General features: G+C 50.3%; 1 protein-coding gene across 1 annotated transcript; it reads right to left on the bottom strand.

Moving 5' to 3' along the window:
* Positions 1 to 1,531: 1,531 nt before the first annotated feature.
* On the bottom strand, positions 1,532 to 12,234 carry LOC117644543 (nose resistant to fluoxetine protein 6-like). The gene is made up of 11 exons (XM_034384092.1): positions 12,122 to 12,234; positions 10,064 to 10,161; positions 9,509 to 9,696; positions 7,671 to 7,840; positions 7,052 to 7,220; positions 6,490 to 6,698; positions 5,416 to 5,563; positions 4,738 to 4,936; positions 3,319 to 3,461; positions 2,969 to 3,077; positions 1,532 to 1,862 (listed from the first exon to the last, which is right to left on the bottom strand). Exons 3-11 carry the CDS (start codon positions 9,584 to 9,586, stop codon positions 1,732 to 1,734), a joined length of 1,356 nt encoding a protein of 451 aa, XP_034239983.1. The 5' UTR covers positions 9,587 to 9,696; positions 10,064 to 10,161; positions 12,122 to 12,234; the 3' UTR covers positions 1,532 to 1,731.
* Between the last annotated feature and the right edge of the window lie 71 nt (positions 12,235 to 12,305).

Here is a 12,305-nt window from a genome sequence, read left to right as displayed (position 1 = left end):
CAGTCAGACAGAGTCTGGGGACCGGAGCGCGGTGGCTGGAGCAGGCCGCGCCGCCCCGCAGCCCCGCGCGGTCTGGTGGGGCGCGGCGGGGCGGCCCGCTGCGGTCAGGGCACGCCGTCAGGCCCGCCTTACACCGTGTCGCCGAGTATTTATAATTCTTTTGTGGAATGCCGCATGCACGCGCGCACTGGTATTCGAACCCGTGACCCCGCGTCTGACTCGCAATGGACGCAATGCGCTGAGCATCACTCCAGCTTACGGGAACGGGGGTTGAACCTGAACCCACCAAAGAGTGGCAGCGAGTTCTGCTTCCCCTGCAGTCCTGCAGTGCACTCACGGTGTGACAGTTCAGCGCCATCTGGCTGTACTCTAAAAGTTTTATAGCGACGATTCCCCAAATGTTATGATGGAAATGCTCTTTATCAACATGGTGCAGCTGACTTTGTAAGCCACTTTTTAAAAATTCTTTGTACCTGACCGAGATATTTTCCCGAATTTCTTTAGTCTTGTGCAGAAAAATACGTTGGTGCAGCCTTTCACCGTAAGGCGTTCAGAGTGTGGAGTTTCGGCCACCGACAGCCAGACATCTGGATCGCCAGAAATCAGTCAGGAGATCTCCTCTCGCCTTTGGCTTCGGCGTGAGACGTGCAGACGGCAGACGGCCGCGCCCGGGTTGTACACTGGTAAAACTAAAGCGTAACTCTATGCTTGAGTCAAGCATAAAGTTACGCTTGAAGACGTTACGCTTGAAATCAAGCATAGGCTAGAAATTCCCGCGTGCATTTAGATAGGGGAAATCTTGGCGGATGAGCCTGTTACGCTTGATTTCAAGCGTAAACTGATTACGCTTGAAAACGGTGGGTAACACTACGCTTTAGTTTTACCAGTGTACTAGGTAGACTACTAGGTGGGCCAAAAGCGGACGAAAGAACCCGACCCCTCCGGCCGGGGTTTTCCGGTCACTGCGTCCGAAACACTCAGTTTAGAGGGTTACACTACAATCCTAACTGTCTACTAAGTGCACACTTACAAATGCATGCTTGCAAGTACACACTTACAATTGCATGCTTGCCCAAGTACACACTTACAAATGCATGCTTGCAAGTATACAGTATACACACTTACAAACGCATGCTTGACGCATGGAGTTATACGGCGTCAAGCATGCCTTTGTAAGTGTGTACTTGCAAGCATGCATTTGTAAGTGTGTACTTGGCCAAGCACGCGTTTGTAAGTGTGCACTTGCAAGCAAGCATTTGTAAGTGTGTACTTAGTAGACAGTTAGGTTTGCAGTGTATAGTAAGTGAGCTGATTTTTCCTTGCACAGAGGCCCCCAAAAAACCCCGGCGGGGGAAAAAAATTGTTGCTACTGCGCTTATTTTTGCTCCGAATTTCAATGATATCATTGACCGGGCCCTAGAAACTCATTTCATTCATCTGTCATTTTGACTAAGTCGAAGCTTTCGTAAGAGGCCACTAAAATGGCGGGGTAACGTCGCAGGGTGGCAGAACAAACGCTCAACACACGGTGTAGGGATGCAGAACTAATGTTTATTTTGGCTCGCTTTGTAGCAGTGTTGCCACCTGAGTAAGCAAAACATCCCATAATGCATCAATGTCGAATGTTTTGCCAACCTCAGCCGCTTAGTAGGCAGGATGAGGTTGGCAACCCTTTCGACACTGGTGCATCGTGGGAGGTAGGAACTTGGTTTGCAGCACGCTGCAGGTTGGTCACACGTTGGTGGTGCTCGTCGAGGTCCTGACCGCATTGTCGTGCACTTCATCGGCGTCCTGGGCTTCTCCGGGGGCCTTCCCGCTCACGGCCCCCGACACCCTCTCGGCGGAGCCCGTTGAACTGCTTACTGTGGAGCAAAGAGGGGGGTCACATGACGTCATCCTAGAGTCCTTAAGGGGGGACCCTGGTGAAAAAATCGCCAAAATTCCAAAAAAATAGTATTTTTGAAGTTCATAGATAAAAATGTGCATAGAAGGTTTCAGATTCAACAGGTTGAACACCCTTAAGCTAAGTGGGTAGTTTCTTTATCATTTGGAAGGAAATAACATTGAGATCAGTTGTGGTTGGCTTCTACGCTCAACTTCACAGCTTTGCTCAGTCGACAAAAAATTTTGTCGTAGAAAGACTTCCTGCGTTCCTGGTTGACACCTACATGAGTCGTCTTGCATGGACTCTATTCATTGATGACTTATCGACAAATTTTAGTGACGGAATCTTGATATCAGCCCTACTTTTTTTAAAACACACCTAAAAGTTTGAAAAAAGGGGAAAAAATTCACTTTTTTTAATGTTAAAATTTGAAAACTCATATCTCAGGACAGAAGTTAAATTTGAAAATTCCGTCACTAAAATCTCCTCTATACATCTTTAGGATAACCCAAAAAAATTTTCCAGACTTTCCGTCGCAATGAAAGACGCAGGAAGATTTTCCCCCAGCGCTCTAAAAAACACTAAAAAGCCACTTTTCTCAGAGACCGTTCAACATTTTGGATTGAATTTTGTTTTGGGAACTCACCATAATGAACCTAATAATTAAGCAAAGTTTCAACTTTCTGGGATCATTCTGAAGCCTACTTGACAGTTTCACCAGGGTCCCCCCTTAAGGACTCTACGTCATCCTGGGCCAGGTGCGGAACCAGGAAGAGTGTATTTACCTCTCCTTGGGTTCCAGGTGGTTGGCCGCCGCCGCACAGTGGGCCAGAAGACCGGTGGAGGCGGACAAAACTCTAAACGCGTTTTGAGCTCCAGAGTCGCTAAATGGGACTCGAACCGAACGTGTGACCCCACCAATGGATTCCCCGTTCGGAGAGCATTCCATTGGTGGGGTCACACGTTCGGTTCGAGTCCCGTTTACCGACACTGGAGCTCAAAACGCGTCTAGAGTTCTGACCGCCTCCACCGGTCCTCTGGCCCACTGTGCACCGCGACTCGGCAAGAAAAAGCGCAACTTACACCGGGAAAAGGCGATGGACAGGAGGCTCATCATGGGGGCCTCGACGCAGAAGTGCAGCACCAGACCTGCCGCGTAGGAGATGACGATGTCGGCCACGCCTTGACTAACCTGCACGGAGCAACGCAGATTGATTTAAATAAAGAATCGTTTCGACGCCCCGTCTCTGTCGCACTCATGGGGCGCCCGGTACAGGTGCGAGAGAGACAAAGCGATGAAACGATTCTGCTTTGCGTAGTCGCTCACAGGGGGTGGGTGTTTTTACACAGGAGGCGCCCTGAGGGGTTTCGAACCCGCAGCCCGCGCTGCTGGCATTTCAAGTTTAACGGGCGGACATTTGTGAGACACTCACCACGCTGTAGTCGCTGAGGTAGGCCGGCTGGCGCGTGGTGCTCGTTGTTACGATGATGATGGTGAAGTGGATCAAGTACACCGAGAAGGACAGGCGGCCCATCGGCAACATGGGCGACCACGAGAAAATGCGGTCGAACACGCCTGCGCACAGTGGGCCAGAAGACCGATGGAGGCAGCCACAATTCTAGACGCGTTCTGAGGACCAGAGTCCACTGAACAGGACTCGAACCAAACGTGTGACCCCATAAATCGGTTTCTTGTTTGAAGAGCTATCGATTGGTCGGGTCACACGTGCAGTTCGAGAACCTAGTGACTCTGGCTCACTGCGCTGAGGCAGCCACACCGGGCTGGAGGTTGCAGTGGGGATGCAGAAACGAAGTAAACCGTATCGCCAAGCAGGAAAAAATTCCCTCGATATGCACAAATGTCGCGGAAAGGATACCAAGCTCCCCCTGCCCACTCGACAATATTTAGGCTTTGATTTCGAGTAACTGCTGAGAGCTAGAGTCCTTAAGTGTCTTAAGGACTTAACACGTTCGCTGCGACGGTGTTTTGAGCGGAAAAGCCCAGACTGCGAAGGCCTCCCCAGAGAAAACTATTGACCGCAGAAAGCTCGGACACATACCATTCGACTTCTCATAGGGTCAAAACACCAACGAGCAAATAAAAAAAATACGACCACGGGTGTTCTCGTATCGCAGTATGGGCCATTCCGCCAGTGCGCGGCGCCCAGACTGCGATACGAGAACGCGTGTGGTCGTATGAGCAAATTTCTGTTCTGGCCAAAACGGGGAAACAGAAACAGGTAGGAAAGAGCGACCAAATTTGTTTTGACCTGCTAGGTCTCCCGAAAATTTTGGTTTTTGTTTCGACGCCCTGCGACTATTTTCGTACGAGAACGCGTGTTCTCGTACCGCAGTTTGGCCAAACGGCAGTTACGAGAACGGTGTTCTCGTATCGCAGGAAGCGCCATGGCCAAAAATTAATTCCTCGCCCACGCACCAAAGACAGACAACATTGGGAGACGCCGGAGAAAATTTTGCCAAGGCGCATCCTGCGATACGAGAACACCGTTCTCGTAACTGCCGTTTGGCCAAAATGCGATACGAGAACACCGTTCTCGTACGAAAATGGTCGCAGGACGTGGAAACAACAGCCCAAATTTTCATGAGACCTTGTAGGTCAAATTTTTTTTGGTCTCACTTCCCTACCTATGCCCGTTTCCTCGTTCTGGCCAGAACAAAAATTTGGCAAAATACGAGGCGGCATGTTCTCGTACCGCAGTTTTGGCCCGCCCGATACGAGAACGCGTGTTCTCGTATCGCAGCGAACGTGTTAAGGACTCTACTGAGAGCAGGCTTTAGATTGGCACTCGAGGCACTCTCTTCTCGATTTACTGGTGGTAACACTGACTCACCTCCGTAGCCCATGGCGCAGACGAAGAGGATCCACGCCGGAGGCAGTGAGAACCCCAGCCAGCGGGCAGGGCCGTAGGCCGCGTCCAGCAGCGGCCGGGCCTCGAACGAGGGCCGGAAAAAGAGGAACACGGAAATAAGGGTGACACTGAGGAGCAGCAGGCCCAGGGGAATGCCCAGCCACAGCCAAGTCGCCGTCCGCTGCAAGAAAAGTTTTCTTTTTAGCTTCTTTTTTTAGGCACGAAGTAGCCTTATTTTGTTTTAGATATTTGACAAGTATTTATATTTAGGGGACTTTTATTACAATTAAGGCTACGCGGGATGAGTAATGGAGCCACGTAAGTACACTCAATATGTAGGGTGCCCAGAAACTGGGCGACATTTGGCACCCAAAAAAGTGGGGCAGGCGATAAAGGCGCCTAGTTTCTGGGCACCCTACATTTAGAGTGTAGGTGAAAATTCCCACGATGCTCCAGTATCGAACGGGTTGCCAACCTCAGCCCGCCTCTTAGGTAACATCTTGGCTTCGCTGTCGTGAAGGAGGCTGGCTGAGGTTGGCAACCCTATTGGCGCATCGTGAGCAGCACCGCCCCCGCTTGAACTTGAACTTGAGAGGCTAGACCACAAATGATCCTTTGCCGTTCGGGCCCGGTAACTGCCATGCTCCGCGCAAGACCCACCTTAGAAGGCTGCCACTTGTCTCGGTTGGCCAGGTAAAACAGAGTGCCCGTCACGAGGCCCACCACGTACGGCACGGCGTTGGTTTGCGCGGGCAAGTACTGGTAGATGAACGTAGGATCCATGGCGAAACCTTGTCGCACCAGGTCCCTGGCGGCACCCGGACGAGAAAGGTCTTCACAAACATATAATATGCATACTACACAGTCCGAGGAACACTGAGAGAAAAAATATAGAAAAACTACGGAACTTGTCTGGTCAATAATTTGCGTGGACCGTCCACACCTGTCCTACTTCGGAACATGAGTTCTTATGGGACAAAAACGGACGTTCCGTACTTTTTTCCGTACTTCCGTACTGTATTTGTCTGTACATTTTCCATACAAAAGAATGGAATTTTTTAACATTGAACGCGTAACATCAGTCACCTTCACACTGTTAAAAAAATGGTCGTACAGAAACAATCAGATGAAGGGAAATTTAGTCGTTACAAAACATAGAATTTCATCATGAACCAAAGCGAAACAAATGTCATTGAATTTAGTGAGCGACAATTTGTCATTGAAGAATAATATTCTTGTTATCACACTTAATGATACAATTTGTGTGGCAACAACATCTATTGCCATTATCTGCTCAATTAAAGTATATTGTGAATAATCATCTATTTTGTGCTTCAAAGTCATAGGGGAATTATTATTGTTAAAAGTAGAACCATGCAAATTAAATTTAGCGACAAAAGTACCCAATGAATACTTGTCGCAGACATCACAAAATCTTTATCGACTTACAATACTTGTCGTTGACTAACAACATTTGTTGTTGGTCAACAACTTGTTTTTGAAGGTGGACTGTTGATGTGTTATTACAAGTTAGTCATTGTGAAATTATGCTTTAGTTACAGTACGACCATGGTTCAACCAGCTATTCGTTCCACAACAAATCTTGTCGCTAAAAAAATAAGCGATAAATGTGTCGCCAAGTTATGACAAATATTTATCAGTGCAGGGCTTCCACACAAATAGGCAAAAGTCCCACATGCATCAACGTCGAAAGGGTTGCCAACCACTGCTCACCGCGGGAACATGAGCGTGATCGGTGTCAGCCCCAGGAGCACGGTGGTGGCGTAGAGCACGACGGCGCTGGCGGCCAGCAGCAGCCCCAGCAGCAGGCAGCCCGGCCACAGCGCGCGCTGCGTCCACCGGCTCACCAGCCACATGAGCGGCGGCGTCAACAGGAACATCTGCAGGAGCGTGGCGGCGAACCAGGTCTGGATCATGCACTGCTGCAGAACAAGTTGGCATACGATCATGTGTGGTCTAGCCCTTAATGGTAATGGTAGGGCATGAGCGCGCCGCCAAGCACGCGGGTAGAATGGGTTGCCTATCCACCGGGCGTTCAAAGCCCGGGCGGCACAACATTGAGAGTGTTCCTGTTGCCACATTAGCAGAGAAAAACTCCCACCCTGCATTTGCTTGCGACGGTGTGCCAACTTCGGTCAGCCTGCACTTGGCAATATCTTCGCTACGCCGTCAGGAAGTTGCCTAGTTGGCAGGCTGAGGTTGGCAACCCGTTCGACAGTGGTGATTGGTGGGATTTTTGGCCTTTCTGTGTGGCAGCACTGTCTCAGGGACTCACCGTGGACCCCTGGGCGACGTAGTTGTTGACGAAGAGGAGGTGCGTCCACCAGTACTGCTGGCAGTCCCGCACCACTCTGCCCGCCACTTGCCCCCAGACGGGCCCCGAGCCCATGTACTGCATCCACTGCGTCTCGATGGCCAGCACCACGGCGGTGACGGGAAGCAGTCTGCAAAAACAGCCAACGTTAGCACTACGGGCTTGTCAGCCAATACTGGGCGGTGTTGCCACAAGTAGGTGAAAATGCTTTCGAAAGGGTTGCCAACCTCAGCCCATCTTAGCTTCACTGTAGAGAAAATGCGTGGTAGACAGGCTGAGGCAAGGGCTGAGGTTGGCAACCCTTTCAACACCGGTGCTTGTGGGAATTTTTGCCTTTTATGTGGCCGTGCCAGAAGACCGGTGGAGCGGGTCGAAATCCCGGACGCGTTCTAAGCTCCAGAGTCAATGGGACTCGAACCGAACAAGTGACCCCACCAATGGACTCCTCGTTCGAAGAGCAATCCATTGGTGGGGTCACACCTTCGGTTCAAGTCCCCTAACTCTGAAGCTCAAAACGCGACTAGAATTTTGACCACCTCCACCGGTCTTCTGGCCCACTGTGTATCGTCGCGGTGCTCACCTGAGGTACCGGCTGACGTACTGCTGCACCAGGAACGCGACGCTGAAGCGGCGGTGCTTGGCGTAGTGCCTCAAGAGCAGCCACGCCTCCAGGAAGCCGCTGATGACGAAGAAGGTGGTGATCAAGCCGCCGCCGTTCAACATCACCATCCTGTCCAAGCGCGAGTAGACCTGCGTAAGGAGTTGATTGCTCCCTCAGAATCAGTGTCGCGACATGAGCAGGAAAAAATTCCCACAATGCGCACTAGTGTCAAAAGGGCTGCCAATCTCAGCCTGCCTAGGACAAAATCTTGGCCTTGGTCTCGAGAAGTTGCCTGGCAGGCAGGCTGAGGTTGGCAAACCTTTCACTGCTCCGATTCAAAGTCTACGCCACAAGGCAGGCAACCCAACGGACAGTCTCCCTCCAGCAGTCTCGACACCATTGGTAGCAGATTGCTTCAAAAATGAATGGAATGACAACACGATGACGAGCTAGAACACTGAAAAACCAACTGGTGTGGTCAAATGGGTGCCATTTTGACCACATCAGTTGGTGTGGCCTAGACCACGTTTGGTGCGTTTGGTGTGGTCATTGAATGGAAAGACCTCGCCAAACGTGGTCTAGACCACAGCAAACGTAGCTAAACGTGGTCTAGACCACAGCAAACGTAGCTAAACGTGGTATTGACCACACCAGTGGTGTGGTCTAGACCACGTTTGGTTTTTCAGTGAAATCCCAGAAATTGCACGCTTTTTCGATTTTCGCTTCGCGATAACTTTCCAAACTGGAGTTCTGAAAAAACTGGAGTTTGGAAATGACCATGACTTTTCGATTGGGCTAAATCTTGATCAACCTACCGACCGTTTTGTGCAAAAATGACATTTAAAAAAAAAAAAGGAGCATCGTTGTCTTATTGTTTACAAGAAACGGGGCGTCAATGTTCGAGAGTTTTACTCTTTTCAGAAATGGGGGTTGTGATCACCGTTTATATACACCGTAAGATAAAGCTTAATTTGAAAATCGGAGTTCCATTTACATTTGTATAAAAATCATGCATTGTTCTTTGGGACTCGGTAATTTGTGTCCTTTTAATGTTGAAAGATTCCTCGAAGATTAAGGGGAATTAAGAGCCAGAAAAACTCATACAATGTTTTCACCCATTTTATTAAACAAAGGTCTCTAGCCGGAAAACAGTGGCCACATTCGAAATTTAAATGCAGAACACTCTGGCAAAAAGGTACGGAAAATTCTGTTAATTTTTTTGCCAGGATTCTCCGTAGCCCTCTTTTCAATATTCTCCGTAGGGCCGCACAGTATTCTCCGCAGGACCGCAGAGTCTTCTCCGTAGGACCTGGAAGACTGTATAGTCCTACGGAGATCACTGTAAGGTCCTACGGAGAAGACTGTGCGGTCCTACGGAAAATACTGTAAGAGCCTACGGAGAATCCGGACAAGGGGGCTACGGAGAATTACCAGAAGATGGTTACAGAATTTTCCGTAGCTTTTTGCCACAGTGAAGTGATCCTTGCCGCGAAAACTGGTTCATAATTGACTGCGCAATGAAGCTCGCTGACGGACAGCTAGACCGACGCGCGTTGCACAGTGGGCCAGAAGACCGGTGGAGGCGGTCAACATCCCGGACGCGTTTTGAGCTCCAGAGCGCGCTCCAGAGTCGCTAATTGGGATTCGAACCGACCGTGTGACCCCACCAATGGGTTGCTCTCCGAACGAGGAATCCATTGGTGGAGGGTGGAGTGACACGTTCGGTTCCGGTCCTGTCCAGCGACTCTGGAGCTCAAAAAGCGTCTAGAGTTTTGGCATCAGGCGCCGGACTTCTGGCCCACTGTGCTTCGGCTCACCGCCTCCACGAAGTCCGCGTTGCGCAGTGGGCTGCCGTACAGGTAAATGATCCGGTGGCCGATGATGAAGAAGATCATGTTGATGGTGCGCCCGCCCTGGATGCAGTGGATCTGGGACTTCTGGTGGCGGCAGAGCGCGCGCCACGTGTTTTGCGCGGCGAAGCAGTCCAGCACCTTGCCCGGCAGGCCTGGGGCAGTCGAGACAGGCAGAGATGAGAAAAGTGACACACTATGAAAACACACCACTCCTGTAAATTTAGTCAGTAAGTCAGAACATGTCTGAAAGCCTGATCAAAATTCGCGCCCCTCTGAAAGCTGAGATTCTGAAATAAGAAAAGGTCGTCAAAATCCCGGACGTGTTTTGAGCTCCACAGTCACTCCTAGGGATATGAACTGAACGTGTGACCCCACCAATGGATTGCTCTCTGAACGAGGAATCCATTGGCAGGGTCACGCGTTCGGTTCGAGTCCTGTTTATTGACTCGGGAGCTCAAAACTCGCCTCGTGTTTTGGCCGCCTGCGCCGGTCTTCTGGCCCGGCCACACAGACACTCACCCTGCTTCTCAGACGAGGGGCCGAAGTCGTCCGAGTCGCGGAACGCGAAACGCACCGAGGCCACCAGCAAGAGGACGGGGAACGCCAGTAGGAACACGCTGCGAAATCCAAACAACACTGTCCTTCAACGAATGCGACGTTTCGTTAAAACGTAACACCTGTCTCGTTCGTTTGAATGTCGATCCACGTTCAAACATATTATTCGCAACGTAAACAGCGGTCGTTGGTTTAAATCCAAGTGATCGATTGGGTCACGTGCGTGTCAATAAGACGTCACATTCGTTGAAAAACAGTGTAGTAGGCAGGCGCATTTTAGGAAGCTACCGACAGAGGGGATTGTGTGAATTAGGGATTTAAAAATACCGGCAATAAAAAACCCTTACCGTAAGATACGATAAGATTGGTATTATACCGTATTATTACGGTATTTTTGGTAATATTGAAAAAAGGTGAGTTTTGAGAGGTAGCTTTGGTATTAACCATCTTATAGTACTCAATTTTCTAGATATTCTAGGCTGGTACTTTGACTTGAAAGAAGTTTGCAAAGATCTATGATGGAGAAAATGTACGAAAACCAGAAAAAGTGTTGTCACAGAGCTGGTCATTTCGTGCCCTTGCCTCTTGAAGTCATTTTGACAGAAAGTAGTCCGAACCTTTAGCCACCTCAAATCGTTCAAAAAACCTTTGCAGGGTATTAGGAGGTCTAAGTTGAGCGTCATTATTGAAAAACCTCGACGGTTTTGATCGAAATCACTAGTTTTAAGTGCATTTTGCTTTGTTTTTTGGCCCGCCCTTCTATTCAAAAAATAGGGGGAGGGCCTATGCATTTGCCTTTGTGTCTGTGTGTTGTTGTTGTTGTTGGTGTCTGTGTACAAGGAAGGAGTTGAGCTAGAGTAACCAGATTTGGAGGGTACTTCAGGAGTACCGTCCAAACAAATAATCCGGTGGTGCAAATCCCGTCCGCGTCGCACAAGGGCTGCTGCAGGTGCATCATGGTTTACATGAGCGGGAGGGGGATTTCCGCCATTATTGGTGCTAGCAGGGCACATAGGGGTATTTTTGGAATCGGGGCGACGAGACAAGATGAATGGACCTGGTCCCGACCCCATCGGCCGCTTTTACAAGTTGGCCAGATCAGGATCTTCAAAAAAAGGGGTCGACCGACTAAAAAAAATTATTGCAGATTTCGATTGGTCTGAGCAAGACCTTTTCAACGAGGAGTCGGAAAGGGGGTCCAGGAGCCCGACTTCGTCTATTAGTCACATCAGGATCTTGAAAAAAGGGCGTCGACCGACTGAAAATTTTTACTTAAGTTTTGGATAGGTCTTGGCAAGACCTCTTCAACGAGGGGTCGGAAGGGGGGTCCAGGAGCCCGCCTTCGTGAGTTATGGGAAAAAGTGCGACGGACTCGTTTTGCGCTCCTGCTGTGCCTCTATTGCAAGGAGTTGCAGTAGCATGGCAAATATGGGTATTTTCGGAATGAGGGCGAAGAGACAAATGAAATGGGCATATTCTAAGGACAGTTGGAGTAAAAAGTGTAAGGACTATTGCATATTGTGAATAGAAGGGCGGGCCTAAGTCACGATGGTACATCGATAACTTTGCTTTACCCGCTCACGGTGTGTGTGATGCGAGCGGGCCGAAGGCCCGGGCCTTCGACTGGCCAAGTTGGGTCTGATGCGAGGGCCGAAGGCCCGAGGAAAGGCCGCCGGCAGGCCAAGCTGGGCCGGCCCCCTGTCGAACCGAGTTGCCGGCGCAGCGCAGCGGAGCTGGCAACTCGGTTCGACGGAAGGGCGGGCCCTAGCTTGTTATTACCCAAAATTACCGAAATTTTTGCCTCTAGGTAACTTACGGTAAGTTACAATATTACTTACCAATGTTACGGGTAATATTGCGAGGCTTTCAGTCCCTAGTGTGAATTTTGCCAACCTGAGAAAAAGGTCGGTAGGGGCTAGGCTGCCACTGAGCACCGGTATTTGGGGAACTCACTTGCCTTCCTTTCTGTCAACAAAAGAGCGCAAAAGGGTATATCCAGGTCTTTGTCAACTCCGCACTCACGTGACGAGCAGAAGGGAAGGCCGCTGCCGCAGCGCCGCCTGGAAGCTGTGGGCGTGCTGGGCGTCGAAGTCGGTGCAGTCGCTGTGCTGGAGGCGCAGCCGCAGCTCCACTGCCAGGGCGCGGCCCAGCGGCGCCACCGCCGCGGCCACGGCCTTCCCCAGCGCCGCGCTGGACTGCCTGGCCG

This window comes from Thrips palmi, unplaced genomic scaffold (genome assembly GCF_012932325.1).
Source record: "Thrips palmi isolate BJ-2018 unplaced genomic scaffold, TpBJ-2018v1 HiC_scaffold_18, whole genome shotgun sequence".
In the NCBI taxonomy this organism is placed as follows: domain Eukaryota; kingdom Metazoa; phylum Arthropoda; class Insecta; order Thysanoptera; family Thripidae; genus Thrips; species Thrips palmi.
The sequence above is the reverse complement of the archived record's forward strand: the minus strand, read 5'-3'. Positions and strand labels throughout refer to the sequence as shown.

Bases quoted from the DNA above. Each gene is read 5' to 3' on its own strand.
- LOC117644543 (XM_034384092.1), bottom strand. From the start codon at position 9,586: ATGATCTTCTTCATCATCGGCCACCGGATCATTTACCTGTACGGCAGC. The intron at 4,937-5,415 runs GTGGGTCTTGCG...CTTTTCTTGCAG, and splicing joins ACAAGTGGCAGCCTTCTAAG to CGGACGGCGACTTGGCTGTG. The intron at 3,462-4,737 runs GTGAGTCAGTGT...CACTGTGCGCAG, and splicing joins CTGCGCCATGGGCTACGGAG to GCGTGTTCGACCGCATTTTC.